This window comes from Ahaetulla prasina, chromosome 2 (assembly GCF_028640845.1).
Source record: "Ahaetulla prasina isolate Xishuangbanna chromosome 2, ASM2864084v1, whole genome shotgun sequence".
NCBI lineage: Eukaryota > Metazoa > Chordata > Lepidosauria > Squamata > Colubridae > Ahaetulla > Ahaetulla prasina.
In genome coordinates this window covers 82,070,043-82,089,303 of record NC_080540.1, presented here as the reverse complement: position 1 = coordinate 82,089,303, position 19,261 = coordinate 82,070,043, and the positions used below count along the sequence as shown (strand labels likewise).

At 40.2% G+C, this 19,261-nt stretch overlaps 1 protein-coding gene across 7 annotated transcripts in view; it reads left to right on the top strand.

Annotated features, from left to right (window-relative positions):
• TSPAN17 (tetraspanin 17) overlaps nt 1–19,261 on the top strand; it is a 36,060-nt gene that overhangs the window by 11,820 nt on the left and 4,979 nt on the right. For 2 of the 7 annotated variants that reach the window (XM_058168544.1, XM_058168543.1), the window contains exons 4-7: nt 1,084–1,254; nt 4,283–4,408; nt 4,961–5,008; nt 5,330–5,446. In XM_058168544.1, the coding sequence (XP_058024527.1) occupies nt 1,084–1,254; nt 4,283–4,408; nt 4,961–5,008; nt 5,330–5,446 (462 nt within the window). Of the gene's footprint in view, nt 1–1,083; nt 1,255–4,282; nt 4,409–4,960; nt 5,009–5,329; nt 5,447–7,190; nt 10,978–19,261 lie in introns of those variants that run through there. The other 5 variants (XR_009153382.1, XR_009153381.1, XM_058168541.1 and 2 more) reach the window with 5 other exon arrangements.

The window sequence follows — 19,261 nt, the reverse complement described above, 5'->3', positions numbered from 1 at the left end:
TGTCACTTTTTGCAGTATTATTGTAATTTCAAACAGTCACTAAATGAACTGTTGTAAGTTGAAGACTGACTGTATATATTACAGGATTATGGAGAAAATTCACGTTAGCCCTTTGAGCAGTGGTGAAATCCAATTTTTTTTACTACCGGTTCTGTGGGCGTGGCTTGGTGGGCATGGCTTGGTAGGCTTGGCAGGGGAAGGATGCTGTAAAATCTCCATTCCCTCCCCACTCCTGGCGGAAGGATATTGCAAAATCTCCATTCCTACCCCACTCTGGGGCCAGCCAGATGTGGTATTTGCCAGTTCTCTAAACTACTCAAAATTTCCACTACCGGTTCTCCGAACTGCTCAAAATTTCCACTACGGGTTCTCCGAACTGCTCAAAATTTCCACTACCAGTTCTCCAGAGCCTGCTAGATTTCACCCCTGCCTTTGAGCACTTACAAGACATAATGTGGTAATTCTTAGTGTCGCATTATTCTGACACTGGACTTTGGAAACTAGGCAAGGACCTAGAAAGTTTTATGTAGGCTTTGCTGTATGGGAGCATAATAGAAAGTGAGTTTTATTTTGGCCCTGGAAGGAAAACAAGACATAATGCTTCGAATTGGTGTATTATGCAGGAAAGGTACGTTTATCTTTGAGAAATGAATAGGGATATACAAGTTGGAGCAAGGGGCATAATACAAGTTTAAATGATAGTAAATGATAATACACCAATGTTATTAGTGGATATTATATTTTTCCTGGGAGATCTGAAGAAAAATAAAGTATTAACTCAATTTCCTTCTATTGGCATGGCAGAAAAACAATATAGAGCTATGAAGCCATATGGCCATATGAATTGAACTTTAAAAAATAGCTTACTAACATAAAAATTAACCAGCAATACAACATTTATTTTATTTTGTCCTTCAGTGCATCAGCTTTCCTCTGACAAGCAAAGCTTCCTTTCCTTCAACTTGTGCTTATCTAGTCAATGTGAGAGTGAGTCTTAACCCTGAAGCAGGATATTATACTCCCACCCTGATGGGAGATCTTTTGGCCTTGCAGACTAATTATGTACCTCTCTTCTGGCACCAGTTCTCTGTGTTCCTGGGGCTCATCTTTTTCCTGGAGCTGACAGCTGGTGTCCTGGCCTTCATTTTCAAGGACTGGATCAAGGATCAGCTCAACTTCTTTATTAACAATAATGTCAAGGCATATCGCGATGACATAGACCTCCAGAACCTCATAGACTTTGCTCAGGAATATGTGAGTTATATAAATTACCTAGAGCAATATGTCCGTTTGTAATGTTTGTTTATGCTCAGGTGATAGGGTGCTTCTTTGGAAAAATCCTGGTAGTAACATGACAGCTTTTGAAATATTAATCAGTCCCCAATACCCTGGGTTTACAAAGCCACCCCTAAAGATCTCTTCATGTTATGTGTGTGTGTGTGTGTGTGTATGTATACATATATGCTTGGTCTCTATCCTTTGAGGAAATATTCCTGCCCAAATTCAGCTTCTACTTCTCACTTTTAGATATAGGAGATATCATTTGTATAAATTATTGTGCAGAGTTTCAGTATAGAAATGCAAGAGGCTGTTATTGTTACATGCTTTTAAGCCCAATTTTTGGTGTGTTTATTCAAACACTGTTCTGTTCTAAACTGCACAAGGTATTGCAGGAGATTATAAATTCTTCTGGATTATGTTCCTTATTTGAAACATGCTACAATAATGAGTACTAAATATTTATGTAGATGAGAAGGGAGAATTCCAGCGCTGCATTAAATCCCTTGTAGGTGCAGGAACAATTATTATCTTAGGTCCTTGTTGTGATAATAATCCAGATGCTTAGCATTATAGATATATTCCTTGAAGCTACATTATTCAATAAGTCACAGGGGATAAGACACAGTAGGTATCTGCATAATAAAGTAGGAATAATGTCTTAAATACATTTAACTTTAGGATATATGATTTTTGACTTTACTGTCACTTTCCTACTTTGAGATTTTCTTTTTAACTTGAAGTAGTTTCGTGGGGGTTTTGTAGGTCTTAGGCAAGACCTACTTAGGTTTTAGGCGTTGTCCCCATTGGATAATATGCACACGGACAGTTTAGTTGAAAATATCCTTTTATATCACCCATTATTTTTTACTCCTAAATTTGAGGAAAAGTCTGTTTTGTTAAGCATTAAGCAACTTTACTTCCAAAGTCTTTTTTTTTTAACTTAGAGAAAGGTGAGCAAAAATGTGTTTTGGTGTTAATTATATAATCAACAATATTTAAAAAACAACAACAGAATGCTAAGATGATTTTGATCAGAAAGGCAAGATGTTGTTTAATCAGTGTTTAAAACAGTGTTAAAAAGCTTTTCTTTTCAAGTGCTTTCGCATTAATATCTCTATAATTTTTGAGAATGACAAACCTGTATTCTAGTGCAAATTAAAACATAAATTAAAAAAATAAGTGAAAATCACTGTGCTAACGTAGCAATGATAAGAAAATATGCACCACAATTTATCGTTCAATATGTATGTGTATAAATATATTTATATACATATTTTATATGTGTGTGCTTATTGCACACTGAGTATTTAGTCTGAATAAATATTCATCTGACCAGATAATACTATCTTATTTTCTGTCGCTTTTCAGTCCTTAAAAAGAACAAAGCAAATATGGATCATATTTTTTTTCTATTCCAGAAGAGATTGAATGCATAAATCAGAAATTGGATAACAATACTGTGTAAATGGTAGGGACACGGTGGCTCAATGGCTAAGACACTGAGCTTGTTGATCGAAAGGCAGTTCAGCGGTTTGAATCCCTAGTGCCGTGTAACGGGGTGAGCTCCTGTTACTTGTCCCAGCTTCTGCCAACCTAGCAGTTCTAAAGCACATAAAAATGCAAGTACCACCTTTGGTGGGAAGGTAACAGCATTCCATGCACCTTTGGCATTTAGTCATGCCAGCCACAGGACCACAGAGATGTCTTCGGACAGCGCTGACTCTTCGGCTTTGAAACGGAGATGAGCACCGCCCTCTAGAGTCGGAAACGACTAGCACATATGTGCGAGGGGAACCTTACTGTGTAAATACTTCATTAAAATACTTAAGAATAATAATTTTTTATGTATCCAGTGAATTATTGGATATATCTTGACAACTTTGTTTAACCATGTTGTAACCCAGCGACCCCCAACCTTTTGGGCACCAGGGACTGGTTCCATGGAGAGAGATTTTTCCACGGACCAGAGGCAGCCTGGTTTCTCATGCTGCCTGGATCCCACGGATGGGGTTTCACTTGCTTGTGTGGCCCGGTTGCTGGCATACCATGGCCTGGTGCCAGTTCATGGCCTGGGGGTTGGGGACCCCCGTTGTAACCAATCTTTCCTGATACCATTCTTAAATTATGTGAATATGTGTGCTTCAGTTTTATAATTTGAACTGAAATACCTTTTTTCCCTAAATTATTTTTTAAAGAAATGTAATTGCATTATTTACACAATGGAATTTAATGTTTATAGCTTTAAAAAGCCAGTATGTCAGCATGGTTTTAACTGTGGGGTTTTGTGGGGGTGGGTGGGTGTCAAATTCTTTTCACCAGTACTAAAATGCTTTCAAGAACTCCTTTCAAAAAGCTATAAATATAATCATGAGATTTTGCACAAGAAATTTAAGATTAAAAGTGATTAAAATGGATTTTTAAAAATCCTGCACAGACCTGTCACCCTTTCATTTACTTGACTGTGTCACAAATGCTGATAATAGAAGGGGCTTGCTGATAGCAACACACTATATTGCTCCAAGTGAACCAGATGCTTCTTGAAAATAAGACAGAAGAGTAATTTTAGGTATGTCATTTCCCACATGCATCAGGTTATTGTTATATAAACGAGAGAGAAGAACAACAAGGAAAATACAGGAGAGCAGCAATTTGGAAAGCATGATTGCAGACAAACCTCACCAAGTGAGTTAAGAGTGCAGAGCAAATAATGAGTGTAGGAGTTCTCCTGTTTCCTGCTGGGGACTCACCATTAGACAATTAAAAGGTGTGAAGGCCACTCCAGAGGTAAACGTGCCATCTCATGGCTGATAATGAACCTGCAACATTGCAAAATTGCTCCCTGTATTAAACCTTACACGTTCTTAAATCATTTCTCCCTCTCCTGTTTTTATTTTCAAAACATCCAGCCTGGTCAAAGTTCATTCATTCTTTTTGCTCAGTGCTGCAGAGCGCTGCAGTTTTCTGAGCACTCCTTCCAGTCTAACCCTGTCTCCCTCTGCAGTGGTCGTGCTGTGGGGCTCATGGACCTAATGACTGGAATCTCAACATTTATTTCAACTGCACTGACTCCAACCCCAGCAGGGAGCGCTGTGGGGTACCCTTTTCCTGCTGTCTCAAAGATCCTGCGGTAAGGAATTGAAATATGGAAATAAGTGAGATTGATTCTCACTTTGCTCATCCCCTGTAGACCTAAATAATGTCTGAGCAGGGTTTTTTTTAAGGTCCTTGTGTTAACATAGGAATCTAATTGTGTGAATTGTTAGGAAAATAGTACGTAGATTAAATGCAGCCTTATCCAAAATGATAATTTTAATCTGGAGAACAAGCGTGGTGTAGGGATTGAGCTGTTGGACTAGGAGCATGGAAACCCAGGTTGCAGGTAAAGAGGTTTGCTGCTTTGAGCTGTTGGAAAAGGTGGGACACAAATTTAAAACATAAATAAATAAGAAAATGGGTGTCATCCATATATTTGTCTTTCCGTGGAATTCCTTCACCATGATAGGGTAGAATGGAGGCGGAAAAGAGGAAAAGAGCTAAAGCTGAAGGTAGAAGTTGCAAATTATTTGAAAGCTTGTTGAATGAAAAGTAAATGCTGAAGATATTTAGGAGAGACCCAGTGAATCTCTTTTCTGGGTTCCAAGGATGATTTCAATTAGTTTTGTGTCTGTTCTTTTGACAGGAGGATGTTCTCAATACACAGTGTGGCTATGATGTCCGCCTTAAACTGGTGAGGGTCAGGTTGGTGTGGTGGGGATGTTTAGTGGAAAGAATGAGGTGGCTGGCTGTCCAGAAAAAGGGCAGGGCTAGCCTAAGCATAAAGGAATGGTCTGGCAAGAGCACAGGTTCTGAAAAGGAACTGCATGGGAGTATTAAAATGCCACTGATTGCAACAGAGCACACGCATTTGGCCATAAGTTCAAGGGAAAGCTGCTAATTAGGCTACAAAAAATTCTACTGGATTTTCTGAATTTGGGCTGCCGGGAAATGATTACTGCACTTTGTGCTGCTTTTAGAGTTCTTCAGGTGCTGTTCTGTACCTTTTTTGCAGGAGCTGGAGCAGCAGAGCTTCATTCACACTAAAGGGTGTGCTGGTCAATTTGAGAAGTGGGTCCAGGACAATCTCATTGTAGTGGCAGGGACCTTTGTAGGTGTGGCACTTCTACAGGTATGAGCTTCCATGTTACTGAGAATTCCCTCTTCAAGGAACCCCCACGTGGAAATTCCATCCATCCATCCATCCTTGATATGCAACTTTCCTAGGACTCTAGGCTACAGTTTCATCCATTGACCAGGAGAACCGCCAGAAGTTATCAGACATACAGTGATCTTACAGAAGGGGAAAGGACCAATTTTGGAGTGAAAGTAGGAAGTTTTAAAGTAGTAAACTGTTTCCATTGTTGCTTTTAAGAACCTTCAATTTCCCCCAACCTCAAAATGATACTACCACCACACTATGGTGCCTAAATTTGATAACTAGTTTTGTCCTATTTAGAGCATTTTACTGGAAGATTAACTCTGTTCTCAAGTCACATACTCTGACAGAGCAAGTACTTAGTCCAAATGAAATTCTATTGCACATATGTTCGGGGTGGATGTGATATTTTTTCATTACTAGAAGGTTATTCTAATGGCACCCCATTACACTCAGGTATGGACAGGGCCAATTTCTGAGAGAAGTAAGTTGCGTAGTTTTCATGTTCCATCCAGGTCATAATAGCGAATAGTAATGAAAGTAGTAGTAGTAGTATATTTTTATCTCTTTCTCCCTCAGTTTAACACTGCAAACGTATTTAATTCTCCTGCCTCCTATTTGTTTCAGAGTTAGTTTTGTGATGGCAGTGAGATTAGATCCAAGATATGTGGATACCCGTCAGTCGTGAATCTTGCAAGATGGTTCATTTCATAGGAATATGTTGATAAACGAGGTGGAAAGAATTGCAAAAGCTGCTTTTCAGTGGATAGTTAATATTTGTATTAATTGCACATGCATAAATGTGGCTTCATCTTAGGCATGATAAAATAGCTTATTTGTGTTTGGGTGCAATCAAAGGTAGGGAACTTCAAAGTCAACAAAATGGAAAGAATATCTGCATTTGTATATCTTTGTTCCAGTCAAATGACTGTAATTCGTACCTGATCCATTCATTTCAATTGGATTGCAAAGGAAAAATTTCTTATTGAAGTCTAACTCATAATAACTAGGGGAACAGGTGCTATAGATTACATTTCTGTAATCATTAGGTTACAGGGAAAAGAAACTTGCGTCCACATGTTGAGGCTGCCTTTCTATAGCTTTGATAGGCCATTGGTGGCGAACCTATGGCACCTGTGGCACTCAGAGCCTTCTCTGTGGGCACGCTTGCCGTCGCCCAGCTCAGCTCCATGGCCTTTGTCCGTGACGTATCTCCATGGCATTTCTCGCCATCGATTGCAGAGAAACAGAAGTTTCCCTACAAACGATGAAACAGAAGCTCATGAAAGAAAAAGATGTCACCTCTTGCAGAGCTGCCGATGTTGTGATGCCATGCCTCCTGCTGGCCAGCTGGTCTTCGGGTCTCCAACACGCGCGTGTGCATGTGCGCACACCTTGCAGTTTGGGCACTTAGTGTCTAAAAGGTTCGACACCACTGAGAGAGGCTGTTCACTGGCAGAGCAAAGCTGACCAGGCTTTTCTGTCACTTGTCCTGTAGTAATAATGATTTAAGTGCTTTAAGCATGAGAGTGAAATAAATATCTTCGTGCTGCACCATTTTGTCTTTCAGAGGTGCTAAGACTGCACCCCCCAAACTTTCTGACTGGAGGTTCTAGAATTGCAAATACATCTGAAAGATTAGGAAGGCTGGTGTATTGGGTATTTGTGCGCCACAATAACAAACATTTCACAACCGTGTCTTCAATTTGTATTTCAGATATTTGGTATCTGCCTGGCACAGAACCTAGTGAGTGACATCAATGCTGTGAAAGCCAATTGGTGACACCAGAAGAGAGATTTTCCTGTCTCCTACAGATTCCCAGATCTCTTGAAGGACTGAAGCCAAGTCTTCAAGCCACAACCACTGGGTGCTGCTAAGCCACCAACAGGCTCCTATTGTGGGTTGAGGTTGGGGTCACCAGTATTAATAACTACCTGATGACTTTCCATAGCTTTCTCTTCCTGACTGGGGCACACACGTCATGTAAATAGTATTTATGTTGGGCTTCTGGAGACTCCTTTGACCCACTGCAAAAACTGTGGAATTAGAAGCATCTCTTATGCATATAGCCTAGAAGCAGTTCTGGATTTTGTTGTGTGACCACCGGAAGCCCCTATTGATGAGGTAGCATTTCTCATGTGGTTTCCACTGAGGAAGCTAGTGGAAACAGTGTCCTAATCCTGCTGCCTGGAGCAGCTTCACACTTGTACCTGTCCTATGCCTCTACTTGAATTCTCTACCCTCTACTCACTGTCTGCTCTGCTCTGCTCTGCTCTCCTGCTTAATCAGGGAGATTAAATTAGGGGTAACTCACGCCTGAGTTCCCTTGTTCAAATTAGATGAGTCAAATTCAAATCTTACTTTGCGGATCATACTGTTGGTTTCTGCTGTTGTCCTAAGAGGTCAGAAGCAAGCTATTGGGAAGATGCTATCATATCTCGTTGGGGGCAGTAATCTTCAGCCTTGATTTTTAAGGCTTAAATTCTGGCAGATGTGGATTCCAGTGGGAGTAAAGCCTGTCAGACCCAAGCAGGTCAATTCAGTCCAATCCACAAATAATAAACCAATGGTAAACTAAAATTTTCTCTATTAGCTTAGAAAAACATGACACTGTAAGAGAAATGAATCTGTTCTGAGCATTTGATTGCACCCATTTGTACATTACAGAATCTTACAAGTTACTTGAACTTAGAAGGTAAATCTGGATATGTCTAATCAGCCCCATTATTTGTGTGACAAATGTGCAGCTTTTTGTATGCAATATCTATTTCTCTGAAGGGCCCCTCAAAGAGAATTCTAGACCTTTGAACCAAGTTTTGTCCTTGGCTGGATATAATACAACCTTTTGTTCCAGTAGTTGGCTCATAGCCTTACAGAGTACTTGTGTTTCATGGAATGGCACAATATTGAGAAAGATGCATCTCTCTGCACTGCTATTATGTAGGTTCCACTACTTCCTTTCTTTTTGATAGGAGTTTATTTTAATCTCTCTAGACTCTGTTGCCGGCAGGATTGTTCGGGTATGTTGCCCTACTCTTCCCCATAAAGTACTTGTTAGCACATGTTTTTCTGGGACCTTTACTTTATTGAGCCTTTATTGAGCAATTCTGTTGAAGAGGACCAATTTGATTTGGGACCAGTTTGTGTCATGGATTTGAATTAAATACAGTGGTATTCCTTATGGGGAGGGCGGGGATTGAATTGTGATTGAATTTTTAATCTCCCATTTTGTACTGGAACTTACAGGCTCATCTTCACATGCCCCCAACCACGGCTTAAGCCTGCCCCAGTAACTGTTTTTATGTGATTTATCCTTGTGAAGTTGTTTCTGCATAATCACCAGCTGAAGCAGCTTAAGTTTGTCCTTAGTGTTCCAGTTCTAAAATAGGTTTCCCCCTATTTTCCCAAGGCAGTTTTTGCTACAACAGACACTGGCTCACTTCAAATGCGGTTGCTGACGTTGTCAGGAAGGAGATCTGTCCAGCTTCTACCTGCTTCCTTCCTTCTTGTTGCTAGGAATTGCCCTCCATACCATTTTAGCTGGTGCAGGAGGAACTGGGCATCGGCAGAGATATGTGAATGCACAATGCCCAACAGGTCCTTTCTATGGCACTGGTCAGGTTTTACTAGGATCTTTTGTACCCAAGTCTAGATCTTTTGAAAGAACGAGACTTGTGTTTGGAAAATGGGACTGGTATCTTCACGAAGAACTGCTGGATCTGCATTGCACCAAAGGCCTTTTATACTGGGAAAGAATGGGATTCAGACCTCTGCATCTGTTACTGTTCAGTAAGCAAATGAGTGCATTACATGCTTTCTGTTGCATTTGTACATAAACACTGCTGCTTCCTCCCCACAAACTTAGTAGAGCTTTCTGTACTTGGTGGGAAGGAGACAGTAGTGTTGTGTATATTGTACTTTTCTGCCAGGGATTTGCAGATTGAACTTTAATGCTCCAGAACTACTGCATGCTCTGACTGCAGTGGCAGCTTTTGGCCACGTGAGGATGCTCTTGACTAGCAATCCTCCAATTTACAGTTTTACCTGAAAGGAAGACTTTTCCCTAAATAATGTAACTTCTAAATGTGGTGGATTTCTTGAGTATTTGAAACAGATGAGGTCTAATCTTTTCTGGGATATGTTCTAAAATCCAGGGCCACCTTTTTGTTAGAACATCCTGTGCGGCTGTGCTTCTGTTTGTTTGTGTGGAGGTTTTTGTGTTTTTTTGTTGTGATGAACCGTGGGGAGATGCACTCTACGAGGATGGCCGTGACGCATGCATGCAAGGAGGGAGGGTGGTGGAATGAGAAAGCTTAGCGGATTCCCATTTGCCCTGGGTCTCCTATTTCCTGTCATCTCTGACAGCTGAAACCCATGGGATGATGTACTTCACAGCAGCATCCTTTCCCCACCCACAAAAGAAGAGAAAGCCATTATGAAGCTGTCAACATGTATGAAAACGAAGCTCACTGCATATGCAAAAGTTATAACCTATCTACGATATGTTAATCAGAGACCAAAGGATAACTTGCTAAGCAGATTTACTTTCACGTCTTCCACACTTGACTGTTGTAAACGTTCTTGGGCTTAGTAATAAGATGCACATGCAATGAAACTACAGGCTGCCTTGGCAGCTAACGGCTGCTGCTGCTTCTTCCTTTTTTTATTATTCCATTCATTTGCATCTTTCTGGTTTTCTTCCTGTGTTTGACTTGATAGTCTTTTTTTCAGCTTAACTCTCTCACTTCCTTCGCATCCTCTTGCTGCTATGTGTTTTACAGTACAATACTAAAACTATTATCCCAAAATTGTAAAGAGTTTTTAAAACATAAAACCTCTTTAATTACTGTAATGGGTGTTTCGAGTTGGGTGATCAGACTTCTGCTGTTGATCGCTTTTCAAGACTCAGGTTTGTGTATCACTGATCGTACTGCAGCTTCTTTTTCAGTTTGAAATGCTGCCAATCATACATTGGTTTAGTTTTATATATTTCCTTGGTAGAAGGAAGTCAGATGTTTAATTTAAAAATGGTGTGTGATGATCTCGTGCTCTTTTTCTACTGTCAAAAGCTTTTTTAAATGTTCTTTTCCATCTGGGCTGCTAAATATTAACAGGTGACAATTACAAGATTATCAGCAAATTGTCAACTGATTTTATGTTAAACCTGTCCAGATAATTTAAAAATAGAGCAAACAGCCCTCCTGAAATAAAATAAATAAGAACATCTATAGTAGCCATTCTGCAGTTATGACTGCAAGATGACTTAATACGAGGAAAATTGTACAAGATAATTAATTGCAAAGGGGAATTGCTTTGGTTACTGTTGGGGCAAAAGAAAGTTGTTTTGTGTCACCATTTAAAATCAACATTTTTAACAGTATTGGTGTTTATGGACTGGAATGTGCTTGATTGAATGCAAAAGGTGTTGGCACTGATGTATTTCTTTTGGATGTAGATTGAAAAAAAACAAGTCAAATGCAAATAAAATATAAACAGTCTGGAATGATGGTTCAGCTATCATACACAAAAAGTGCAAAATAAGCAGCAGCAGCAATGGGAGGTCATTTACCTGCTATGATTGAATGAATAGACACACATTATAAAATACAAACAGAATTAGGTAAAAAGTAGAAAAAGATGAAATACCTCAAATACCTATACAAAAGTTCCAAGAGTGGAAATTTGGATGAGTTTTCTGTACCTGAAAAATGAAGGAACATTGTGGGAAGATCTGGCATCTGGAAGCCCATCAAGAAAGAATTTCAATTATGCTTAGCATCACTTAGACAATATAAATCAATAAGAAATAAATGCTTTTTAATTATTTGAATTCTGCTTAAAGGCAATTATTCAGCTAAAATGTAATATCTTCTGGTAATGTGAAATATCCAGATTGTAAATTGCTGCCTAGGTATTGATAATGCATTAATATTTCAGGCCAATATTTCAGGCAGCAGTTAGCACTAAACGTATTTTACAACAAGCATCTAATGCCAAACATACATGCAATTTGTGTCTTGTGCGCATGGAGGAGGTAGGTACAGCATTTGGGGTTACCTTATTTCAAAATCCATAAATTGAAGTCCACAAAAGATTGGGGGAGGGTACTCTTTCCAGCCTTGTTAATCTGGGGGCCTATCACTAAATATAATGGTTTCAGCTGTCATGGTTAACCACCAAATATAGTTTGGTAAAATCGTTGAAATGAAAGCACAACGTGTCCCTTGGTGAATTACAGCACAGGGTGTACCCAAAAACAAGAACTAAATCCAGTGTAGATCAGGTATAGTCTGTAATTTCCGAATAGGTCTCTTTGATTTGTAACTAATGACTCTCATCTAATCTTTCTCATACACAAGGTTATTTCTTTTGGTTTTGGCAGGAATAATGGGGATGTTGGCAAGACACCATTTAATGGAGTTTGAAATTCTGTCAATCAGCAGGATAACTGCTACTGCTACGTTTAAAGCTCTACAAGGCTTGGGCCATTTTTTTTTTTTGCAGGACCAGCCCTTTCTGAGGTCTTTTGCACACTCTACCAGGTCAGCACACAATGGGTGCACTCCAGGTGTCTTCCCTTAAATTTTGCCATCTGGTAGGATTGCGAAGACACATCTTTTCTGTGGCTTTCTCAAACCTTCCTAACATCTCCCATCCTCTGAGATTTGGAGGATCCTCACTCTATTAGCTATTTAGGAGGCGATGAAGGCCTTGTTCTTCTTTTGGGCATTGGGTTGGATCACTTGGATGGAAGTGAACCCAACAAAGTAGAGGTAGTGTGATGTTACGGCATGGTGAGAGCATATGTGATGCTGTTGCAGGGCTTATGGGTTATACAGTTAATCCTCAAATTAGGACCACAATTGAGCCCCAAATTTCTGTTGCTAAGTGAGACATTTGTTAAATGAGTTTTGCCCCCGTTTTGCGACCTTTCTTGCCAGAGCTGTTAAGTGAATCATGTGAAATATGAGTCATTTGCCAATCGTTTGAATTTTGATCACATGCCATGGGGATGCTGGAAGGGTCGTAACTGAAAAATGGTCATAGGTCATGTTTTTTCTGTGCTTTTGTAACTTCAAACAGTCACTAAACGAACTGTTGTAAGTCAAGGACTACATGTATTCTGATCTAATGGAATATTGTGCGGTACCTAAGATTAACAAGTATATAGTAGATTGCCATATAGCCTAAACCTGAACAGGACCACTTGTGGTGGGGTGAAGAGAAGTAAACCATTGCTGGTAAAGATCTTCCAGAAGCCACACTCTGCATGCATTTCTTTTTTGATAATTTTTCCAGTGAAATACTGGAAATAAATTTTGTAAAAAAAAAAGGGGGAAGACTGTCATAAGAATGGAAACTCTTGGAACAGGACCAAATTTAATGTGTGTGTATTTGTGTGTGTGGGTAGGAAGAAGCTGGCAGAAAACCCTACTATGTTTGAAAATGGGTCAGATCTGGTGGAGAGCAGTGAAGAAAAGCATTCCAGAAAAAGAAACACCCACCCAAATGCTTCTCCTTGGGTGAGGCAGTTAAGTGGCAGCATGAAATGCTTCTGACTGCTATATTCTATGCCCTCCCGTTCATGTATTTGTTTTATTTATATGACCACTCAGACATGTAACTCTGGCAAGCTACCAATTTATCAAAGGAAGGAGGAAAAACCCAAACCCAAAGAAATAGATCACGAAACAAAGATAAATTAGTTCAATACAGAAGGGGAAAAAATCAAAGGCACCAAGTACTAACTAACAAAAGAGATACATCTGTATTGGGCTCATCTAACATCCTGGTTCCAGCATCTGGAGAAAAAGCCATCTGTTCATGGCCTTCCAGGGATGCCCCAAGTGTTAGGCCCTCTGAATCTCACTAGGGAAGATGAGCAGAAAGTAGACCTGTTTCCTCAATCTGATAAGATGCTGCTGCTTAATAGAGTGTTTAGAGCAAGGGTGTAAAACTCAAGGCCCATGGGCTGAATCTAACCCGTGATGTGGTCGGATCCAGCCCGTGGGGCCGTCCTGGTCTACCCAATGTGAAGAGGAAAGATCAGGCTAACTAGCTTCAGTCCAGTCTATCCAGTGAGAAGAGGAAACATGCCAGCACTTTGGGGAGTGGCATCAAGCTGGCCATGCCCACCCAGTTGGCCCCAGCCTCCCATCAACCACAGCCCTGATGCGGCCCTCAATGAAATTGAGTTTGACACCCCTGGTCTAGGGCATGCCTTTAGAATGGGTATACACTCCCTGGGATAGATGTTCTTCAAGTAAAGTGGTGCTGTGCCGTGAAGGGTTTTGTAATGAAATGTGAGAAAGACCTTGGGATATGGGCGAAGAGATGGTATCAAGGGATCAGGGCAGCATAGCCTACAGCTACATAATCGGAAGGGCAAGAAGCTCAGAAGAGACCTTCCCCTAGTTTCTCAGGAAATAAAGGAGACGGGTGTGTGTGTGTTGTACTTTGAGACTTGCAAGAATTGCAACCAGATGAGCTAATTCTACTTTATTGAAATACTACATTGACAGGCTGTTCCCTTGGTAGCACGTCTTTACCCAGCCCCCCTAGGATTTTTCCACAATAATTCCTAAATTATAATCTTAGTCACACCACACTTAGTCACACTCTCAATTCCCCTCTCCTTCAAAAATATATCTAATACAAAATATTTCCTAAATTTACTCATATGCTATTCGATATTTTTTTTATCTGATACTTATTTTAAATATAATCAATCCACATTTTCCATTCTAAAATATATTTTTCTAGTGTATAGTCTTTCAAGTAAGCGGAGATTTTTGTCATCTCTGCCAGATTTGATACTTTGAGTGTCCATTCTTCGATTGTAGGTAATTCTTCTTTCTTCCAATACTGAGCAATCAAAAGTCTTGCAACTGTTATTAAGTTCAAAATCAATTTAGTCTCTATAGCTGTATAGTCCATAATTATTCCTAGTAGAAAGAACTGGAGTAAACTTAATCTTTTTTTTCAAAATATTCTGCATGATCCACCATACTTTAATCCAAAATGCTTTAACTTTTTTACAAGTCCACCATATATGGTAATAAGTAGCATCTTCACAATCGCATCTCCAACATTTAGCAAGATCTAATATGTGTTTCTTGTAAACAGGTAATGTCATTTTTAAATTGTTTCAAATAATGAAATACTTTCCTTCTCTTCTACGGTGAATTCAGGCCATTAACATTCCAAGATAATAGTTTAATTGCCATTATCGGCCGAAGGAAACTTTTGGAACACCAGCCGCAGATCACATTTTACTTTAGGCCTTGCTCCTCCCACTGTTTCCATTGTAGTAGTTGCCAGTTGTTGTTGTGCCTTCATCTCTTGTTCCTTGCGTTTAGCAGCAGCTCTTGTCAGCCTTTGTTCTTTTGAATCTAAACCCGTCGTAGGTATTTCCAACACTTGTAATAAATCTTCTTCCATCACAATCTGTTCTTGTACCTGCTTCACTTCTCTTCCTTCACTTCAGCCTCCTTCTTCTAGCTTCCAATGGGGAAGACTTCCAACTTTTAATACCTCAACATAAAATTCTCTTGCTTTTCCAACTGTATTGAAACGATGTACTTTCCTGCATAATATACTATTATACCAGTTGGAATATCCCATCTATATTCAATCTGATGTTTTTAAGTTCATTCACCAGGAAGGCAAATTCCTTCCTAGCCCTTAACATTTTTGGTGGAATTTCCTTTAATATCAAAATATCTTGACCAGCAATCTGAATCTTCTCCCTTATATGAAGCTTGCAAAATCTGATTTCTCACTGTTCTGTTTGTAAAATAAATAACAACATCCCTTGGCAACTTTTTTGCCTTGCTATCCAAGAATTCACACGATATATTTTATCAATTTGATAAGCCACATCTGCTGGACGAGCTGCTAATATCTCAGCAAATACTTCAGAAAAATTTCCTTAAATTCTCTTCCTTATTTTCTTTCAAACCTCGAATTCTAAGAGCAAATTCCATATTTCTATATTGTATCAAAACTATTTCATCCTCTGTTTTTCCATTTTACTTTGAAATTCATCCATTTTATTTTCTAATTTTAAATTATGTTGCTTAATTTCTTCAACCTCCTCTTCCAATAAAATCACATTCGTTGCCAAACTTTGTACTGCCATTACAAATCCTTCTTTAACTTCTTTATTTCCCACTTGAATTTCTGATATCTGCTCTTTCATTTCAGACATCTCATCAGTTATTACTTTAAATTTTTCTTCTATAAAGCCTTTTAAGTTCTCTTGTAACGCCTCTAAATTCAATGTTCTAGTCTCTGCTGTATGAGCTGGAGAGGCACCAGCTGATAAAGTTCCAGAGCTCTTTGTTACAGTAGACTTTAATTGTTTGGCTGCCATCTTCTATAAAATTATTTATTTATTTATTTCCAACTTAATATTCACTTTAAATCTTCTTAACCTCTAAGAAACACAGTCTTTAAAGCAGTATTTAAAAATCTCCCTAGATTCTATCAGCAGGCAGCAAAGAGTTAAAGAGTAAAGCAGCAAGTAACATGCAAATTACCAACTGCAGACGGCAACGCTGAAAGTATCACTTTCGCTTTCCACTCGTTAACTTGTTAACAATTCGCCTCCATTTTACTGTTTTCAAGCTTGTTACAAAGTATCGGGAATCGGCTTGGCTACTTGCATAAAGTTCTCCCACTTTCGTTCTGTCCGGTATAATCCTTTATTGTCCAAAATAAATCTCGGCGTTTGGTCGTGGTGATTGGTTCCGCCAAAGCAGAAGAATCCTCGGATCTGGAGCACTTCGGGTTACTGGAGGGAACTTAACCCTTCAAACCCCTTTTTTCTCAGGGGCTTTAGGGAAATTCAACCTCTGCCCTCAGCTCACCACCTTCTCCTTCTCCCGAAGAGGGGGTTTTCCGAACCGCTGGACAGCAGATTTAAGCTGTCCTAGCAATTCCACATAATCCAGAGGTTGGTGATCGTAAAGATCACCACCATCACCTACGGTGCCAAACCGGAAGTCCAGTGCCAATCGTTTGAATTTTGATCACATGCCATGGGGATGCTGGAAGGGTCGTAACTGAAAAATGGTCATAGGTCATGTTTTTTCTGTGCTTTTGTAACTTCAAACAGTCACTAAACGAACTGTTGTAAATCAAGGACTACATGTATTCTGATCTAATGGAATATTGTGCGGTACCTAAGATTAACAAGTATATAGTAGATTGCCATATAGCCTAAACCTGAACAGGACCACTTGTGGGGTGAAGAGAAGTAAACCATTGCTGGTAAAGATCTTCCAGAAGCCACACTCTGCATGCATTTCTTTTTTGATAATTTTTCCAGTGAAATACTGGAAATAAATTTTGTAAAAAAAAAAGGGGGAAGACTGTCATAAGAATGGAAACTCTTGGAACAGGACCAAATTTAATGTGTGTGTATTTGTGTGTGTGGGTAGGAAGAAGCTGGCAGAAAACCCTACTGTGTTTGAAAATGGGTCAGATCTGGTGGAGAGCAGTGAAGAAAAGCATTCCAGAAAAAGAAATACCCACCCAAATGCTTCTCCTTGGGTGAGGCAGTTAAGTGGCAGCATGAAATGCTTCTGACTGCTATATTCTATGCCCTCCCATTCATGTATTTGTTTTATTTATATGACCACTCAGACATGTAACTCTGGCAAGCTACCAATTTATCAAAGGAAGGAGGAAAAACCCAAACCCAAAGAAATAGATCACGAAACAAAGATAAATTAGTCCAATACAGAAGGGGAAAAAATCAAAGGCACCAAGTACTAACTAACAAAAGAGATACATCTGTATTGGGCTCATCTAACATCCTGGTTCCAGCATCTGGAGAAAAAGCCATCTGTTCATGGCCTTCCAGGGGTGCCCCAAGTGTTAGGCCCTCTGAATCTCACTAGGGAAGATGAGCAGAAAGTAGACCTGTTTCCTCAATCTGATAAGATGCTGCTGCTTAATAGAGTGTTTAGAGCAAGGGTGTAAAACTCAAGGCCCATGGGCTGAATCTAACCCGTGATGTGGTCGGATCAGCCCGTGGGGCCGTCCTGGTCTACCCAATGTGAAGAGGAAAGATCAGGCTAACTAGCTTCAGTCCAGTCTATCCAGTGAGAAGAGGAAACATGCCAGCACTTTGGGGAGTGGCATCAAGCTGGCCATGCCCACCCAGTTGGCCCCAGCCTCCCATCAACCACAGCCCTGATGCGGCCCTCAATGAAATTGAGTTTGACACCCCTGGTCTAGGGCATGCCTTTAGAATGGGTATACACTCCCTGGGATAGATGTTCTTCAAGTAAAGTGGTGCTGTGCCGTGAAGGGTTTTGTAATGAAATGTGAGAAAGACCTTGGGATATGGGCGAAGAGATGGTATCAAGGGATCAGGGCAGCATAGCCTACAGCTACATAATCAGAAGGGCAAGAAGCTCAGAAGAGACCTTCCCCTAGTTTCTCAGGAAATAAAGGAGACGGGTGTGTGTGTGTTGTACTTTGAGACTTGCAAGAATTGCAACCAGATGAGCTAATTCTACTTTATTGAAATACTACATTGACAGGCTGTTCCCTTGGTAGCACGTCTTTACCCAGCCCCCCTAGGGTTTTTCCACAATGCATTATGAACTCTCATGAGCACAACCACTGGTGCCTATACTATAACCCAGCCAAAAGGGATCCAGGTAATCTGCTTCTTCCAAGTCCCCTTGAAGCTGTTCACCTGCCACCTTCTCAGCAACCTGCCCTAAAAAGAAGAAATTGGATATGGGATAAAAATTATCCAGTGCTATTGGGTCCAAGGAAGGAAGGCTTCTTGAGATGATAGACCACCACCACTTTAATTGCAGGTAGAAACATCCTTCTTACAACGAAGTATTTATTATCACTTGGACCCAAGTAGATGCCGCATCCTGGCTGGCTTTGATCAACCAGGAGGGATGTGAGCTTAAAACAGTGGCAGAACTCATAGCCCCAGGGACTCCATGTGCTTAGCACTAACTGGCTGGAATTCATCCCAGATAACCTTGCAACACTATGTCTCAATCACCTCTCTAGGATCTGCCCAGGTAGAGTCCATCTCTGTACAGATGCAAGCAACTTAGTTGAATAGATGCCTGGAATAGTCCTCATGGCAACCTTGCTTGCGAGGCCTCCTTTGTCCCCTGTTTATAGAAGGTTACCAAAAATAGGACTGCAGCCTGACTGTAAACCCAAAAAAAGATTCAGAAAGTAAGCCTATTTCATCAGGAAAATCCTATGTCAACTCTTTAAGCTCCTTGGAAAATTGAGAAGCTCCACAATTCTAGAGAACCTGCACAATGCTGATCTGATCCAAGGCATTTGTCACCTGCTCATTTCAGGCAATGACTAAGGAGTGTACAACCAAATTGGATATAACATTAAGTTCCCTTTGGAAGACCATTGGGTCCATCAGTCACCTGTGGCTGTCCAATCAAACAAGTCCTTCCTTGCAGTGTGGTGCAACTAAAGATAATCCAGAAGCTTAGGCAGGGAAGCTGCTATACAGGATGAAGGTTAGTATATGAACAGTAATCTTATCTGATTATCCATATGGCCCCCAGCTTCACAAAGAAGATTTCACATCTTCCAAGCAATGCTCCTGAAAGCCATCAAGAGTTTTCTGGCTGACAGCAGCCATAACCCCATATTTGGTCCAAAGTGATGGCGGGTATCAGTAAAAGCCCAGGAGAGCATACATTCTAGAAGGGGAGCTCCCTTCCTCTTTTGCACCCTATCAGCTTTCAGTAATGAATACCAGTTCAGCCCTCTCATTT